General features: G+C 37.0%; 2 protein-coding genes across 10 annotated transcripts; one reads left to right on the top strand and one right to left on the bottom strand.

Moving 5' to 3' along the window:
* Positions 1 to 14: 14 nt before the first annotated feature.
* Positions 15 to 1465, bottom strand: LOC132910700 (NTF2-related export protein). 2 transcript variants are annotated; one of them, XM_060966599.1, is made up of 5 exons: positions 1372 to 1435; positions 802 to 1101; positions 645 to 731; positions 382 to 526; positions 15 to 211 (listed from the first exon to the last, which is right to left on the bottom strand). In XM_060966599.1, exons 2-5 carry the CDS (start codon positions 808 to 810, stop codon positions 36 to 38), a joined length of 417 nt encoding a protein of 138 aa, XP_060822582.1. In that variant the 5' UTR covers positions 811 to 1101; positions 1372 to 1435; the 3' UTR covers positions 15 to 35. The 2 variants fall into 2 exon arrangements, with proteins under 2 accessions (XP_060822582.1, XP_060822581.1); XM_060966598.1 differs by having other exon boundaries at positions 802 to 1465.
* Positions 1466 to 4197: 2732 nt separating this feature from the next.
* Positions 4198 to 18056, top strand: LOC132910651 (PHD finger protein rhinoceros-like). Of its 8 annotated transcripts, none has more exons than XR_009658821.1 (10): positions 4198 to 4655; positions 5167 to 5323; positions 5595 to 5747; positions 5828 to 6115; positions 6211 to 6384; positions 6577 to 6749; positions 6832 to 6955; positions 7306 to 14629; positions 14720 to 14820; positions 14925 to 18056. XR_009658821.1 is itself a non-coding variant. In XM_060966469.1 (8 exons), exons 1-8 carry the CDS (start codon positions 4198 to 4200, stop codon positions 14494 to 14496), a joined length of 8718 nt encoding a protein of 2905 aa, XP_060822452.1. In that variant the 3' UTR covers positions 14497 to 18056. The 8 variants fall into 8 exon arrangements, 1 of the variants encoding a protein (XP_060822452.1); XR_009658820.1 differs by having other exon boundaries at positions 7306 to 14820; positions 14925 to 14979; positions 15259 to 18056; XR_009658819.1 differs by having other exon boundaries at positions 14720 to 18056.
* The last annotated feature ends 781 nt before the right edge of the window (positions 18057 to 18837 follow it).

Below are 18837 nucleotides of genomic sequence, written 5' to 3'. Positions count from 1 at the left end.
ATTTTGAAAACACATAAATTAACTTATTTTATATTTCAATTTACATTTTCTATTGCTTCTTGTATTCGGAAACAATCGCATACAATTTTCCACTTATCTCCCATAGCTGCAATTAAGAAGCTTTGGTTAAATGGTTTCGATGTTTTATCGTCATATTTTACTTGCCCTCCAACTTTTACAAGAAATGTTAATTGATCTGCCATCTCAGGACCTAATACCAGAATTAAATATATTTATATATATTTAATATCCAACAGTAATTTTTGTTCAAAATATAATGAAAGAAAAACAATGTTATAAAAGCATATAAATTTATAACTAAGGATAACAAAAATTTAAGATATTTAAAACATATATTGCCTAACATATAGATCTATTTACCCATTATTGGTTGAGCATCTAAAGTAAGAATAGAATGATCTGAAGGTAGCAAATCTGTCCAAAATTTCTGTATATTATCTTTGCCTTCAATACCATTCCCATTCCATATTAAAGTCGCAGTATCCAAATATAACCTTGATATAAGCTAAAATAAATATGATATATATTCTGTAAATTTATTTGTTTTATTTCTCTTAACTTTTTGGATTTCATTGTTTAATTTGTATAAAATAACAATTTCAAACAGTATTAAAATTACTTACATATCTGCGTTTATCTACACTTTCATAATAAAGTTTTGTAAATTCTTCGGCTGTTCGACAAGCCTGATCGATTTTCGCCTTCCAATCCTAAAAATAATAAATTATTATATTGTAAAATTTACAACAATAATAGAAAAAAAAATGTTCCATAAAATACCTGTTCCATCCTTTATACTGATGTCAATATAACCTTATAACATAAACATGGCAAATCGATTTACGATTTAATTGCTGTAAACCAACTACAAAATATTTTTTCTTTTTGCGTTTCTAAAAGTAAAACAATAAAAACAGTATTTTTTCTCTGAAAAGACTCCTACTACTGTTTTGTAGGTATCTATCACTGAAATATGGAACAAATAAGAAATATTCCTTGTAGAACTCAGAATTTTATATATTAACTGCCAATAAATAATTTTATAAATGTTATTGTACATCAATAATGTATAAATGATTCCTGAAAAATATTGTTATTTTAGTTTGTTTTTGGATCTTGTAACAACATATTAAAAATAAATAAAATTGTACTCAAACCGCTTACCATAACCTTAGCACAATAAAAACGCTGCTATTAAATGCTACTTGTATTTAAGGAAATCCCATGTTATAAATCATGCAGAATATGTTTAAAAAAGTTTTAAAAAGAGATTAAATATTTTTTTACAAAAGAAAGAAAAAGATGAATATTTTAATATGTTAAATACTTTAAATTATTCCGTATAAATACATATGTGTCTATTTATTATAACAATTATCTACTATCAAATGAACATAAGTGAAGCATCAAAATTAGTTCTTAAGATTTGTAGTAACTAGATACGATCACATGAACAAATCTCGATACTCAGATACTGAAGTATAGGGAAAACCGTCCGTAAATTGAGTCGTGAAAAATCAACTTGGAAGACAAGAAGGTTCATGTTCTGCACATGTGTGATATGCTACGAATGTCTCAATTAGAGGCAGAAATACTTTATTCTTCCCTGTTATTTTACAAAAACGAGAACTGTTGCTTTCCATGTTGAGTTTTCATGATTCAATTTTCGGACGGTTTTCCCTAGTGGGTGTCGAGACCTATTTATATGATCATGGTACTAGTTACTTTACGGGCACATCATAAAATAGTTAGATAACAAAAATCCTAGATGATATAGTGGCTTATTGTGTAAAACATTTCTAGGAATAAATTGTTTAAATAATATAGCTTTTTTCTCCTCTCCATTTAAATTCTTTTTGAATTTTAATTTATCTGACGAAAAAAGAGTTCATTCGCAAAACACATTAGTAAACGTTGTACATAAATGTTAAATGAAGAAAATATTTAAAAATTGTACTTATAACATAAGTTTTTATTAAATAAAAAACTGATGTTTCTTTATTTAATTCTTAGTGGATTTTAACTAAAATAAAGCAACGTTTATTAGAAACATTCGTGGTAACTTATTCCACAAATTCTCATTCTGCTCAGTTTCCAGAGCTCATAGCGGCTTATGGATAAAAGCAATCGTGGAATCTCACCGTGTTGCGAGGTCACGTGACTTCGCGCACAGACAGTTATTTTTTTAGGCATGATGGCGCCAAACAGCAGTATCCACATTAATGTAAATACAATATCGATTCGGTGCACCGCGCGAGGAAGAAAGCCATCGGGTGTCCTTACGGAGGCTATTTGAGGGCGTCGAGTGAGCTCGACAGGAGCCCTCGGGCCACGAAGTGAGTAAAACCGAGCTGGTCGCGGCTGCGACTCGAATTGCTAATGAGGACATCTTGGTTAGGCTGCCGTGACAGAGGCGTACTCGGACTACTGCCATCTCGGAGCTACCGATCGAAGAATAATTCGATCATTCACGATCAGACATACCGGCTATTATTTGTCACGTGCATCATCGCGCGCGAAATCACCCTCTCTGTCGATAGATCAATAATAAGGCATTTACTGCCTTCCGACCATTTCTATCTTTTTCTGTCTCTTTCGTTCTTGCTCTCTCTTGCGCGCGCGTGCGTGTTCATGTTTACGTGTGCGTGTCGAACTTGTGCTCGCGTGTTCGTATCAACATCGTGTGCGTATATATTCACGTTCGTGCATACCTGTGTTCTTACGTCGCGTGTGCGTATTTACTTACATTTCTGTGCATGTGTATTGAAATTCGGCTGCGTGTGCGTTCAGATGTGTATACGTGTGTATCGAGATTCGTGTGCGAGTCGAGCCTGTCGCCATCTGTATTGTCAATGTTGTCGGCCAGCAGGAGCACCACCAGCCCAATGGACCCGTGAGCATTTTCGACTCTCCGCCCGATCTTCTTCTAGACGTCTATTCTCGACCGCGAACCTTGACTTCCTCGTGTCAACTCATCGAAAGTCATACAGCGATCGTTCACGGTCGAGCCTCGGTGCCGCTCGAGCGTCGCCGCGGAGTAACTTCGTCGCAATGTTTACATGCCACCCGCCACGGCGATCAGTTTCACCAAGATTATTGTGTTTTTCCAACTACTCGACGCCTTGTTACGTTACGGGAAAACTATTTCATCCGAATAATAACTTTTCCTGCTGGACTGCCCCATTTATAACCTCTCCGCGGCGGCCATCGAGGATCAACGGCCGCAGACCCCCTGCAATACAATCAGTCTATACCATCGGTCTTTTTGTCCAAGTGTTATGATCTCAAATGTATTTGCATTATTAGAATTCTGATATAAACATCTTAATGTGTGCTAATTAGTAGAATTGTCAATTTGTGTTATCGAATAGTTCTAATCTCAAATGTTATCTTTGGAAATTCAGTTTGCGAAGGAATGCTTTGTGTCTTACAGTTATGATCTCTGTGTAATACCAATTCTTTATCTATAGTCACTTTTATATTTTTATTATATGCAATAATACATTTCTACTTAATTGATGAACATTATTGCGATGTGTAACGTATGAAATATGTTTCAATGATCGTATTCTATGTATTTTTTTCTACGCAGTTACTGTTGTGTATTATAATTGTATTTATGTACTACTTTTACTGGATTTGATTCTTTTCTTCTATTATTTCTTTGCAAACAGTTATTAATTTAAATTTATACAATACAATGCATAAATTTTTGATTTTGTATATTGCTTTGTTTTCATTTTAATGTGATATACTCCATTTGTTGCATCTAAGCATGGAAGTTTTATTTTATGTAATATTTTTATTAAAATCATGTAATATTGTTATTCCTGTATAAATATTCCTTTATTTATGGAGAACAATTAATTTTGCACAGGGAATCATATTTGGTGTTAAAACATAGTTGATAATTATTTGAAGAAGTTTTAATTAAATTTTTTTAACTGTTCTTTTAACTAGATTAAAGCCACAATTATATTTTTGTTGTTGCAGCTCCAAGAGGAATCCGCTTTCTAGATAATAAATACATGGACGACTATGTAGTGAGTAATTAAATAAATACTTTTATTTCAAATTTTATTTATCATTCATTTAATTTACAATAATGAAACGTTTCAGGGTGTGCGCGGCTCATCTGCACGTGCCACGTACCGCTAGCTCACTTGGTATAGTAGAATGGCACAGCGAGGCAAACGAATAAATAGAAACGACAATGATTTGGCGTCTTGCCCAGGCGCAATCAAAAGGCGCAAATGTAGGCTGGTTCCAGCGTCGGGTTCGTCGTCGCTGGCAGCTACCATGGGGCCCTCAGAAGAGGAGGAGACGATGGCGTCGTCCAGTCAAGGAGGGGCATCCTGGACCCCCAGACCACTCTGTGACATTAAAATCTCTAGTATATATAATCGCTCCTCTGCTGAGGCTCCTGCAGAATTATTTCGTAAGGATTTGATTAGCGCAATGAAATTACCTGACAGTGAGCCACTAAGTCCCAATGAATATTGGGTTATTACTGATCAATGGAAGCAAGAATGGGAGAGAGGTGTTCAAGTACCTGTCAATCCAGACTCCCTTCCAGAACCAACAGTTACTATCACACAAGCTACACCTATAAAGCAGCACAGTGAATTTAAATTGTAAGTCTTATTTACGGTTTATTGTATCTTCTTTAAATATGTCTGAAAATAACTAAATTTTGAATATGATAGATATACAATAGTTATATTGAACTTAATAAATAATTTTGTTGGAAACAATTATTATAATGTTACTTATAATTTACAACACTATTGTTATTATCTACATGGTAATTGCTGTACTATAGCAAGTACTACTACAAGAGAAAAATCCTTTCTGCATATTAAAATATAATCTTTGAGGTTTCATAGAGTTAATAGAATGCTTTAAGAAACCAGTGATCTTATTTTTCTAAAAAGAAATGTTAATATTTTAAAAATTATTTGAAAGCTAATGTCTATTCTATATTTGGTTAGAAAATGATTTATATTTAATGGAAATGTGATTCTTATTCCTGATTTTTAGTTTAATTTCAGACATGTATCACTTTACATATTAATAACTATGATTAAAATAATATAAATGAATAGAGTCTTTTAGTAATTTTCTTCAATGATAAAATTTTTATAGACCTAAAAAATTCATAAGGATATCTCGTGATGATTATTTCAACCCTGAAGATCATCATTTAAGCACAACTCCAGCACGAGCAGAAAAAGCTTGTGCCTATGACCTTGATGATACTGATATTGCTTGGTTAGATGTATTAAATGGTGAACGTGCACAGGTAAACTTGAAATTTACTAGTTTTCATCACATAATATTTCGTTAAATAAGTCTATTTATTTAATCAAATAAGAAATTTTTATTGACTTATTATTATCTATATTTGTCATTTACTGTTTTATTTTAGTAAATTTAGTGGACATGAATAATAAAACTCTATATATGTATAATAATTTTATTTTCTGCACCCAAAATATGAAAGTAAATGTTTATTCAAAATTGCATAGTTTTATTATATAATTTTATAATTTATAATCGCATTATAATTTTAGGCTGGACAATTGCCTATTACGGAATCGCAATTGGAACGTGTGATAGAAGAACTGGAAGTTCGTTGTTGGGAAAGAATACAAACTATAGTCAAGAATGAGGAAGGTCTTGGTATTGAGTATGATGAAAATGTGATCTGCGATGTTTGCAGATCTGTAAGTATCTTCTGATTAATTTCATGAAACAGGATTAATAATACTGAATAGTATTATTAATTAAAAAATTATTTTGTTAGCCTGATTCCGAGGAAGGAAATGAAATGGTATTTTGTGATTGCTGCAATATATGTGTACATCAAGCATGTTATGGAATTACTTCAATACCAGATGGTTCATGGCTATGCAGAACTTGTTCTCTAAGTCAACGACCAGATTGTGTTCTTTGTCCTAACAAAGGTGGTGCTATGAAGTGTACTCGTAGTGGCCAAAAATGGGCTCATGTTTCTTGTGCTTTATGGATCCCAGAAGTCAGCATTGGTTGTGTCGAAAGAATGGAGCCTATTACTAAAATATCCAGCATTCCGGTATATAAAATATATATATACATATATGTTCAATATAAATTTTATAGAAAGAAAAGTAAAAATTTGAAGTTCATATAATAAATTTTTGTTTATAGCAAAGTCGATGGGCCTTAATATGTGTATTGTGTCGAGAGAGGGTCGGTGCTTGCATCCAGTGCAGTATAAAGACGTGTAAAACAGCGTATCACGTAACGTGTGCCTTCAAATATGGCTTAGAGATGAAGGCAATCATTGAAGATGAAATGGCAGACGATGGAGTAAAATTAAGGGTACTATTCAATAAACAATTATTTTAAACATTATGGCAAAAATAAAGTGCTTTTTTGCAATATAAATATAGAAGAAAGAAATAGATATAGATCGAAAATATTAATTCAAAAAGTACTAAATTATTAATTATTATTACAATTTTTTGTATTAAAGAATAATAATGTGAATATTAATGTAAATTTTATTTACAGTCTTACTGCCAGAAACATAGTAGAACAAATACGAAAGATAAAGTTCAAGGTACTGGAAGCACTATAGGAAGTGGAGCTGACAAAGCAGGATCAGATTCCGAAGATGCGGAGTCTAGAAGACGTAAGAGAAAAGACATGACTTCTGAAGAGAAAAATCAAGCACGTGCTGCAAAGTATGTGTTTAATCACTATTTTGTTAATTTTTCTTTATCAAGTTCCTATATTTATTATAAATTTTCGATTATTTTTCATTAGACTGCAAGAAATTGAAGCAGAATTTGACAAACATGTGAGTTTAAAGGATATCGCTTCGCAGCAATTAGATGTCGATCCTGATGGCATTGTTTATATTTATAATTATTGGAAGCTCAAAAGAAGGGTAAGTAAGATTTGAAAACATCACATATTAGTTGAAACTAATAATAATTTTTTGTTGTTTACTATGTGCTTCTGTACTAATGATTGTTATTAATCTACGATTTTTCTATTTAAGATTATAATTATAAAAGTAATTTGACTTATTGATTTAATATATTTGAATTACTTGTTTAAATTTATTTTTTCCTACATCCTATTTAAACATTCTATTTCGTTTCACTAATTTTAGCGTTGTTTCTTTATAAAGTCAACATTTATATCGAGAATGAGCAGAAAATCATAAATGAAATAAGTGAACAGCTTTCTTATGTTAAATTTATTTTTTCTTAATTTTTTCATTTAATTTTATAGGCCGGTCATAACAAACCGCTTTTGGCACCGCGTTGTGGAGAACTTTCGGGTAGTGGATCGCGTAATCAAGGACAAGCAGCAGATCTTGAAAAGATGAGGACATTCGTGCAATTGCGCCAAGATCTGGAAAGAGTTCGAAACCTATGTTACATGGTTGGCAGAAGAGAAAAACTCTGTCGAACCTTCCTCAGATTACGAGAGCAGACTTTCCACAAGCAAGCTTTAGTAATGTCTGGTCCACCTTTACCACCATCAGCAGTTGCTGCTGTAATGGAGGCAAATCATGGACCTTCGATATATGACCGATTATATTCCCACCCTGACTCGGAGGATCACACTCACGACTTTGACACGATTATTGCCAGAATTGCTGGTATAGACTCTCCGACTAGTGAAGAGAAGAAGACTCAGCAGCAGCAACAACAGCAGCAACAACAAGATTTTAATGGTGCCTCTAGTAAAAAGTTATACTTCAACGGCTCCGTCCGAAGAAAGACTCTTTATGGCAGTGATCTATCATCTGTCAGTAGTAGTGAAACGGACGCAGCTAAGGTGAAGACAACCGAAAAATCGAAAACTGAGTCGAGTACGGAAGAAGAAACTAACGTTTCGACAAAAACTAAACTATCGCGAAGAAAAACGAAAAAGACTGTTCAATCGGCTGATAAATTGCATTCGGCGCTTAGGGATAACAGTGAAAATGAAAAGCTTGTGAATAGTAGATCGCATACGCTCGAACATATGGAGAAAGAATTAGGAAGTGCTTCTGGTAGTGAAAGCGACGAACTGTTAATGTTAAGCGGTGGCGCAACGAAGCATTTTACCGCTTCCACTATTTATTCAGATACTGACTCTGACTCCCAAGAACATGCATCTCATTCTGCGGTTTTAATCACGAAAGCAGCGGTGAAAGAGTTTTCCGCGGCAAATTTGTCAAAAAATTCACAAAAAAGTTTTGGCAAAGATCCCAGACATGTCGAATCAACGTATCATAACACAGGTTCGAAGAATAAAGAGAATCAAAATAAAGCTGGCTCTAAAAAGAAAGAATATATACCTTCCGCATTAATCGTCCCACAGAGACAAGCTGCAAAGAAAGCTTCGGAAATCATGCAACGCACACAGCAAGGTAAAAAAGACAATTCGGTGCCTGAATCTACCCCAGAAGTAATTAAGTCTCCTGTCGAGGAACTTCCGAAATGTTCCTCGTCAAAGCAATCAAAAGACAAAACCCCTAATAAAAAACAGAGAGAAAACAAACAGTCGAAGGAAACTAAAAATAACGATGTATATGATTTCGATAAAGAAGATGGAACGGAGATTTTGGCGTATGTGCCGCAAAGACAAGCTGCCAAGAAGGCCGCCGAACACATCAAAAGTGGCATGGGTACTAAGACTACGCAGCAAATCGAACAGGAGACGCTTGACGGAAGATCGAAAAAGGAATCTCCAGAAGCAGGAAAAAAGAAGGAAATTAAAAAGGACGATTCTTCCAGAAAAGAAGAACTTTCTTCACGAAAAGAAGAAACATCCTCATCATCTTCATCGTCGTCATCTTCTTCATCATCCTCATCATCTTCATCCTCTTCTTCATCTTCTTCTTCCTCATCCTCTAGAAAAGAGGAAGTTTCATCCAGAAAGGACGAATTGATTTCTAAGAAAGAAGAATCGTCCTCCAGGAAAGAGGAAATCATCTCGAAGGAGAGTCGCCCGAGAAGACCTAGAAAACCGAGCGACCGAAAATCGTCGGTGCTTTCAAGCAACAGCGATAGCAGCAGTAGTAGTAATAGTTGTAGTAGTTCCTCAGAAAGTAGCAGTGATTCCGAAAATCCAGAACGTAGGAAATTCTCAGATGAATTGATGGACGGTTCTTCTTGTTCTACTTCCTCTGAAAGTGATACTGGTAACAGAACGAAAAGTAAACCGGTTACAATTTCAAGCACAGCGAATAGAAGGCAACAGTCTAATAAAACGTCACCAGAACGACAGGATGCTGAAAGAAAACAAATTTCAGGGCGGAAACTCAAGAAGCTGCCCGAGAAGAAGCTTAAAACTTCCGACGGGCGGCGGGGACCTGAGTTTCAGCCGCCTACTGAGAGAGAGGAATCTCGTAGAACCCCTAAAGAACAACAACAGCCACAGACACAACAACAAGAAGCAACTGTCAAGAAGCAGGATCAAAGAGACAACAAACAAAAGCAACCAGCAACAGCGGGAGCCGCAACAGCAGGAACAGAGACTAATGAGGATCTGCTCATTGGGTCTGGAGATCATGATGGGCCAAGAAGTGTTTCTGGGTCCAGACCTCCCAAAAAGTCGGGTCAAGCTAGTAAGCAGCAGTCCTTGCCAAGGAAAGAAGATAAGAAGACCAAGTCCGAAAGCAGAAAGCGAAAACCGAACGAGTCTGTCGCAAAGGATGAAAAGAGTGGGAAAGAAACGATCAAGAAACCGGAGAAACGGTTAACCGACAAGCAACCTATCAAGATAGTAGAAAAGAAAAACGAAGAGGAGAGTAGAAAAGACGAACCAAAGATTGTTGATCAAGGAAAAACTAACGAATGCACGGACAATTCTTCAAAGAACGAAGAGAAGAAAGTTAAAAAAATTGGGGGCAAGGACGCGGTCAATATTTTGGAAGAAGAGATGAAACAGCGTAGAGCAGAAAGGGACAGCCCGAAGAAATCATTGAGGGGATTAGATAAATTGTTGGAGAAACGTGAACATCACGACAAAATGTCTAAGAGTAAAAATTCGGAGGTGAAAGTTGAGAAAGTTGCTTGTGATGAGGAAAAGGAAGAGAAAGGATCCGTGGAAGAAAGTCAGCAAATGAAAGACGCTGTGAAAAACGAAGATCGTAAAAACCATATTAACGAGAGCGATATTATTATTGAGAAACCAAAATCGGAAGAACAAGTGGAGGAAGAGATAATAAAGAAGGATATTTCCGAGGTACCAGAAGTTGACAAAGTTATAGCTGGAAAGAAGAAAACGGATCGAAATCAAACAAAGAATCTGGAGGAAATTGTCGAACAACGAAGTGTCGAACCACCGCAGAATATCGAACCTCAGCCCATTCCCGTGGAAGACAATGTACAGAAAGAAAGTAGCAAAGATGACAACGTCAAATCTGTTTTGGAAAGAGTTGAAAATTCTGAAAAAGAACATCAAAAACGACGAAAATCTGCAAATAGATCAATTTTCTCACCACAACATGGTAAAGATGCGAGTGTTTCGGAATTGTTTGATTTTGACCAGGATATGTTAACAGAAGAAATAGTGAACGAAGATGGATTTGGTATATCAAGAGATGCAGAAGAACGGGGTGTACCATTAAGTTTCTCGTTCAATAATGAATTGTGGTTCAAGGAAGATTCGAAAGAAGATAGCGCGAGGGAAACATTGCATCTTGTTGAGAAATTGCGTATGGAACTCTCGAAGAAATCAAATTCTAGTCAGTTCGAATTAGAGGCAGTACCTGTGGATGGCGAAATCAAAAAAGAGGAACCACCAATAGAAAAAACATACGAACAACAACAACAACCACCGCAACAACTCCAACCGCAACAACCACAACAATCCCCGCAACTTCAGCAGCAGCAGCAGCAACTTGCTCAAACTCAAGCAGAAAAAGAGACAAAGATTCTCGAGCCTATTGCAGAACCAGTCCTAAACGTGAAAAATGTTGAAGTTTCTGAAGAAGAGGTAGCTATTAATGAAACCCGTCCTAGCAGTTATAATAAGAGTACGGTAGAAGAAAAGAGGAAAACATGCTACTCGAGCGGTAACGATAGGTATGCGGCCTATGAAGAGGATCGTGAGGCGAACAAAGTAAGCTTAGTGGAACGATCGAAGCTCGATCGAGCGGAGACCGACGAGAGATGGGTTCCACCAAGCATCAATAGTTTTGAACTGAGTGATGTGCAACATTTGAATGCTTTGATGGAGACGCAGAATCGCCGATACGGCAATCATCAATTTCCTAATGAAACTATTCCAGAGAACGATTCTATCGCGCGTACTCATTTGACCGCACCGAGTATACAGGAACAATATCTTTTGCAGCAATCACATTCGATTCTACATAGTCAGCAAGAACCACACGAAAGGACGATACTCGATCAACAGATACCGGAAGAAAATCCTATGGAAATGATGAACAGACATTTAATCAGTTTGCCAGCATCAGAAGAGGATCAAGCTGCTGAAATGATGGACAGGGTGCTCGATAAAGAGGACGACGTTGTCAGACAGCAGGAGTACGATCAAAATTCACCGTACAATGATATAAACGGTCGTCCAGACACCAGGTGGGCGGAAAGTCAAGTTTTGCCTTCCCGAAGATCTACATCTTCTTCGATTACTTCCGCCTCTTCTGCGGAGGATCATTCCATTCCACCTTACAAGAACGTACCGAGCATTCCGTTTCCACCATGTTCCATGGAAACAACGTACTACGCGGATTCGAGTTACGGTACCGGTCCGGTCAGCCTATTTCCGCCACAGTCCTGTGCAGCACCTTTACCTTACCCTTCTCCTGGACCAGCTCTCTTTCCGCCAGCATTTGGAGCTGCGTTTCCAGGAGCTCAGTCGTTATTGCCACACGTGAAACCGCTAGAAGATTCGCTTAATCTACAAGCTTCACCATGTACCGCAGCATTCACGTCTTCCTCGCACAACATGGCGCTTACCGCAGCCATGGTCTCGCCTACTAAGATAGTCACACCACCTCCACCACCACCGCCACCACCTCCACAAGTCACTGTTCCACCTGCAGAACCTATAGAGAGGACGCAACAACAATTGCAAACGCAAGTAACCGCTTCACCTTCGTTGCCAATAAATTTCTTAAACACCGTAGCACCAGAGAGTCATGCCAGCGATACCGTTGTCGAGAGTCTTCAAGAAGCTCTGACGGACAACAAGAGTCAACATTCTGGGAAAAAGTCACCTTCCAAACCTACCAGGACCTCTGCTCGTGTAACATCTTTACAAGGGAAGTCTCCGGGAAAATCTCCGAGACAGGAAACCCAGAAAAACGTTCCTGGAGCGCGAGGTCGTGGCAGAGGTGCCAAAAATTCGGCGCAACACTCCGGTTACAGGGGGCGTGGACGCGGAAGAGGCAGAGGTCGAGGTAGAAGCGGACAAAATTCAGGACTCTCTCTGGTCTCCGGCGTGGGTATCAGCCAACACGACGACTCCATTCAGAACAAACTAGTCGGCACGGTTTACGACTTCGATTCCGATGAAGATTCAACTAGTGAGGCGAACATTGCCGATTTACGCACTATGAGAGAGCGAAAGAAGTCGACTGATGCCGCGATGGCCGGAATCGAAAGGAGAGATTCCACAGTCATGGCTTCTGGAGAAAGCGTTCAGTCAAGACTCTCCAGTCCTGGAGGCAGTAGGAAGTATCTGGAAGACAGACGACTTTCTTGCTCTCCAAGTCATGATGGTTCTGTTGTCGTGGAAAGTCAGTCAAACGCTGGGCAGAGCTTCGATACCGTCCTACCACTTATTCCAGGCCCTGTCGATATGAGAACATACAATTCCACTCTTGATGCTTCAAGTTCTTCTACCTTGCATGGTCAAACGTACGAGAATCATTTCCTGGGTACGTTCACGAGCGTCTCAGCTAATGATCCTGCTCTCCCAGATATCGAAGAAGACCTCGAGAAAGAATTCGGACCCGCGCTGATCAAGCAAAGTCAAGAAGACTGTTCAAAGCCGAGTTTTGATGCGAGTATCGACGCCTCATCTTCTGGCTTTGTTGACGCCAATAAAGTCTCCTTGACGGATTCGAGAAACCAGCTGAAGGTTAAGATCAAAGGTCCTTTCCTGGATGCCAATTACGTTCCTACCTCGTCGGTACCGCCCCTTGCACAGCAGGCACCCGCGATAATCACACCAGCCGCTACCAGTGCTTCCATCGCTTCCGGAACTTCAAACCTTAGACGAATGCGAAAGAAGGAATTGCTCCGGCAGTACTGCTCTCAGGATATGAATATGGACGAGCCAGGTTGTGGAAATCTGGCTACGTCAGCACCAATCATCATGCCACAGATCAATCGCACAGTGATAACAATACCGAAAGCGGTTGCCTCGATGACCAGTATACCCACGAGAGAAGACTACAAGGCAGTCGTCGATGCAAACATGGAAAAGAAACGAAGAAAAGAAAGATCTACTGGGTTCTTGGATACTAACGAGGAAGAGGGAAGCGTCGAGAGAAGGCGGGGCAGCGCTACTAACGGTGCTAGTTCCAGTGGTAACGCTCCGGTCGGAAACACGGATCGTAGAAGAGGCAGACAGAGTAGTGGCGGTAGATCGACGACTACGACCACCACAACTACTACTACGAACAATGGTCCGCCGAAGTTGAAGATCAAGATCGGTAACAGCATAATTGGTGTCCAAGAAAGTGGCCAGGATGACAGAACGAGGATCAGACCGCCGAAAAAGCGGTTGAGCAGTATTCCTAGTAGTACACCGAGCATCGAGGAGTTAAAGAGAGAGAGTATGAAATTCAGGCGTATGATCATGGCCGGTTTCGATAACGATGAGAAATTAAGAGGGAAAAGTAAAAAGGATAGAAATGGTAAACGAAAGAAACGACAGTCGAGTAGAAAGGAAGCTAGGGTACGTATCCTCGAGGGTGGAACCGCTCCTCCGAAATTAATAATAAAACTCGGCAAAGGTAATGATTCTCCAGACGAGTTACCTATTTTACTTGCGGATGAAGAAGAAGAGGAGGAAGAGGAACGACATCCGACTGATAGTAGAGTAGGTCCTCCACCTCCGGAACCGGCCAAAGACGAGCCTGTTTACCCATCGGTAGCTGCTAACATCGAAGAGAAACAACCTACCGACCCAGATACTGGTGGTAGTGCACCTAGAAACGTTCGTTCGGCGAAAGTCACTCCGATTAGGTTAAAATTGACGCGCTGTCAGGAGGGCTACGAGTTGAAGGGCCCGCCAGTCCACGGTGAAGAGTCCAGTTTAACGAGGGAGAAACCGGGAAGTCCTGAAGTTTCGAACGAGATAAGAAATCCACCGATCAAGGGCCAAGACGAGGAGGAATCTTCCAGAGAGGAGGAAGAAGAAGAAGAGGAGGAAAATAATAGTTCCGTGCAAAGGGACTCCTCCACGTGTCCTGCCGCGACAAGTATACCGCAGGGATGCCAAGTTAGGTGATAATTAATGATACTCGTGGAGTAATGAAGCAGAGGACAAGAACACATACACACGGTGCTTGTATGATTTTTACGATCGATAAAGAAAACGGACTCGATACACGCTTGCGGTGAAAGCACGTTGCCGTAATAAGGTGAAAAACTGTTTCTCCAAGTGATACGGTCCAAGAAGATCGAGGTACTGCATATTCTTACAAGACAATTTTTTATCATATTTGTTGCAGCGTATCGTTGGCTTAGTGGAAAGATCTAAGAAAGAGACAGACAACACTGATGTCGTCGTAGGCTTCGAAACTTCAAGTTTTTGGTATTTGCTTTAAATCAGGTCAAATATTTTACTAATATTATTAAACTGAATAATACTACTTCGATAAATAGATCGATATTAATAATCAAATCGTTAGTGATCAAACATTTTTTGTTTTGCAGATAGATCCGTTTAGGTTCAAGATTTTCAATAGGAGTTGTACATATAATTGATAAAGTACGGAGTATGAATTTTATCAACTGTTTTCACTAAGCCTATGATACGATAGTTCTTGATACAACATTTTTTACAAAATTGTATGTAAGAATTACTTGCATTAGTCTGTTGATGATATTTATAGACCATGTTTTTTATTTTATTATTATTATATTTTATTATTATTAATATTAATATTATTATTATTAATCATTATCATTATCTTATGTATATACGATGATTATTCTTTGTTCATATTAATGAATTTCTTTTATAAATTTCACCTTCTTACGGCAACAGAATCACGAAACAAAAACGCTCATTTCGGCGAGAGGAACAAGGTGGTCGCGCGACTTCTAAGATATACTCGTTCTGGACTCGCTTCAACGGACGTTCTCCTACGTTAAATGAGAAGAATTTATACTCCTCGAGAAAAAACAAAAATAATCCGGTTTTATTCTTAAACAATACTCGAGAGATGAAAACGGGCGTGCCATTTCGCGGCGGCGACCAGATGTCTGTTTTTCCTTGATGAAAGAGAAAGCAGATTGAAGAAACAGTCGAGGTTGTTGACGAAGATCTCCATGGAATCTACTGTGAATTCAACGGACTGATGTTGTAAAGAAGAAAAACATTTTTTGTTTTGTCTACACGAATTCTTCAAAATGAAACTGTGTATGCGTGTATGTCTGAATTATGTGTGTGTATTGTATGTGTACAGAGAACTTGAAAAAAAAATAGGAAGAAACGATTTAAAGAACGTTGGATTAAAACGGGGATGATTCTTGAGATTACTTCGTACGCGGCCTCGTCGGAACTTTCACAGTAAGAAATAGTTAATTGTACATAATTGTAATCTACGATTGTATTTAGTCTAAGTCGAATAAGAGGAATACATGCGATAAGAGAATGAGAGCTGTGAGTACACGAGGGAGAGAATGAAAGATCGTTGAGTGTGCGAATGAGAAGCTGCATGAGAGATTTTGTAATCAGTGCGAAGCTTACGTGATGGCTGTGTTTTACCACGCGGTCCGATCTTCCAGGCAAATTAATCCTGGGCCGCGCAGAAACGTTCAGTATCCCCCCATAATTACTGGATCGCTCGAGTGTTCCCCCCTCTCCCCAAACAAAATGGTCGATTGACATTATAGTAGAAATAGTATATATTTAAAAAATGCAGAAAAGAACATTACAAGTAAAAGAAGTAATAAACTTTCGGGCGGAGAAAAAATTGTAATTTAGCCGAGTTATAGACGAGGACAATCTTACTGCGCAATAGCAGTTTCTTCGATGAATTAGATCAATTAATCGTATAGTCTACCGCAATAATATGCATCGACTATAATTACGCAGTTATCTTTAGTATATGAGTCATCCAATGTCCATTGTTAGATATATCTATTCGTATATAAGTATAATAATATACTTTTTACCAAAGTAAATTCGTAAAAACTATCAACGCGCATTTCTCATCGTTTTTATAATTCATTTGGTATTATGTATAATATATATATATATATATATTTATAATATAAAAAATATATAGTATATATATATATAAATTATACCGAGTACAATGTTAATAATTTATTGTATTTGTTATTGTAAGTTCTACATAGAATGGAAATATGTTTTTTACGCAATAGTATAGTTTATAATGCGATAGTTAATTCGTTTTCGCTCTTTCTGGTTTTTACGTTTTTACTTGGACATCGAACAATCTCATTTGTTAACTCATTTACGGGGAACATGAATTTCCCTTTTAAGGATAACTGCGTAATTTTACGATGATAAATAAGCATCCACTCTTATGGATGTTCATTAAAAAAAAGAGGACTATATGAGAAATATTAATCAAAAATAATCGTCCATATCCATATTGGAATTCGTTATACATTAAAAAATGTTTGTCCTCGTTGGACTTTCGCCGTGTGTGCCAGCGATAGAGGGACAATTTCCTTTTTTATGCGGAAATAAATATAAATTTTGTTTCCTTCTTCATTCTGTGACGAAGATAAGACGTAACTTCTTCGCTCGGAATCCGGGGTACGGAATTTCTCTGCGCGGACCGATGTATTTGACCCTAGATCCAGTCAATCAAATTCCCATATATCCGCTTTTCTGTACTTATTACTTTTTTTAATTGCAACAATTATTTTTATTCAACTACAATGTGAAGTCGTACTAAAATCGAGTGTCGTATGCTATTTTTCGGAATACATAACGATATTCACAGAAAAAAATTCGTATTGTCAAACGATAGTTTTGTCTATATTTTCTACTTTTTAATATTGTTTTACACGCGTACAGAGTGTCCCTTTAGAAGTACCGTATCCATGTATAAGAGATTCCTGAGCTAACAGTACTATAATTACATGTTTCTTAAATATTTTTCTTTTGTTCTTTTTAAATTATTGACGATCAATGTTGAAAAATATAAGAGCTCTAATGTATCGTACTTTCACGGTATTGTACCTCTGTACGAATATTTTGTACAATTTTTGATACAATTTTGTACGACTGAATGAAATGTCTGTAAAAGAATTAACAAAAAAAGAAAAGGGATAAAACAAAACGTTATTCAAACGTTTTTAAATAATTCGTGACTTATGTGTCACTTTTAGATATTGTTGCTTACTATTTATCAATTTTAAGAACGATTTCATATAATGAAATCATATCTTCGTAATGATGGAATTGTGATCTATGCAAATGAAATGTTTTATAAATGTCTCCTTTTTTTTCTTGCTGTAACATCATTCATTTTGAACGACAACTTTTTATGGCTCATAAAAAGAGTGGTCTAATCAGCATTTTTTTTTATAAGTCAAAATAAACTATATGTAAAATGACGGTGCAATATGCTACAAATACCTATACTTTATTATATTCGACTATCTCTTTTTCTTGCTCTTGTATGATTCTCAAAGCCGTAGAAACATTTAAAATTATGTTACCTTAGCTCAAGAATCTCCTCATTTAGAAAATGTTGTACAATATTTTATTCTGTATATTTATACAAACAATATGGGGTACAAAAGAATCATTGTAGATCGTTCTAATAAATCAAAGCTATCACGAAGATTATCTCGCTCAAAGATGACGATTTTTTGTTTTCAAGTTTTGATATGTATATTTTTTGTTATCTGTATGATTGATTTTACATAGAATATAGAGAGTTACAGTTAAATGCAATTAAATATGCGGACTCAACGAAAGAGAAGTTTAACTTTAATCAACTTGTAAATAAAATATAATCCCAACTAAAATCAGAAGAATTCCAATCGTGATTTTAATCGTGATTTTAGTAAAATATAATAATCGAGTCGGCTGGTTCTAGGGTCGAACGAGATGTTAATATTAAATTATATAGTCTCCTGAATTCTGAGACGAAGAATAACGTTATACGCCGTTGGACGCCGGAGAAAAAATTCGTCGGCAATAAGCGGATCCTTAGCGGAGCCTATTACGTTGTACAGAGAAGAAGCAAGTCAAGCAGAATTGTTTAATTTCGAATCGTTTCTTGCTTATGCTAAGCATAGAAAGAAAATTAAAGAAGCTGATGAATTTTGTTATAATTTGTTGCACGTGTCTGCATGTAAAAATAGAAAGTGTAGACACTTACAACGATTCAAAAACACATACGTGCATATATAAATATATAAATAGTTTTATTATATTGCAAAATGAAATAATACAATATTTAGCTACTGTATATAGTGTAAAAGAAAAGCTGGTCTTGTAAGATACGGATTAAGGTGTTTTAATGTGCACATAGCCGCGTCATTGTCAATGATGAGTATATTATTACGATTAATAATAATTACAGTTTTTTAAAAAAAAAGAGATAGATATCGTTGAATACCATCTTGTTTAATC

The sequence above is a fragment of the Bombus pascuorum genome, chromosome 9 (genome assembly GCF_905332965.1).
Source record: "Bombus pascuorum chromosome 9, iyBomPasc1.1, whole genome shotgun sequence".
In the NCBI taxonomy this organism is placed as follows: Eukaryota; Metazoa; Arthropoda; class Insecta; order Hymenoptera; family Apidae; genus Bombus; species Bombus pascuorum.
Note: the sequence above shows the minus strand (reverse complement) of the source record. Positions and strands in the feature narration are given on the sequence as shown.

Excerpts from the sequence above, each read along its gene's own strand:
- LOC132910700 (XM_060966598.1), bottom strand. Across the intron at positions 527-644 it reads GTGTAGATAAACGCAGATAT|CTTATATCAAGGTTATATTT; the intron begins GTAAGTAATTTT and ends TATTTATTTTAG. Across the intron at positions 212-381 it reads AGATGCTCAACCAATAATGG|GTCCTGAGATGGCAGATCAA; the intron begins GTAAATAGATCT and ends TTCTGGTATTAG.
- LOC132910651 (XM_060966469.1), top strand. The coding sequence starts at position 4,198 with ATGGCACAGCGAGGCAAACGAATAAATAGAAACGACAATGATTTGGCG. Across the intron at positions 6,116-6,210 it reads CTAAAATATCCAGCATTCCG|CAAAGTCGATGGGCCTTAAT; the intron begins GTATATAAAATA and ends TTTTGTTTATAG. Across the intron at positions 6,385-6,576 it reads ACGATGGAGTAAAATTAAGG|TCTTACTGCCAGAAACATAG; the intron begins GTACTATTCAAT and ends TTTTATTTACAG.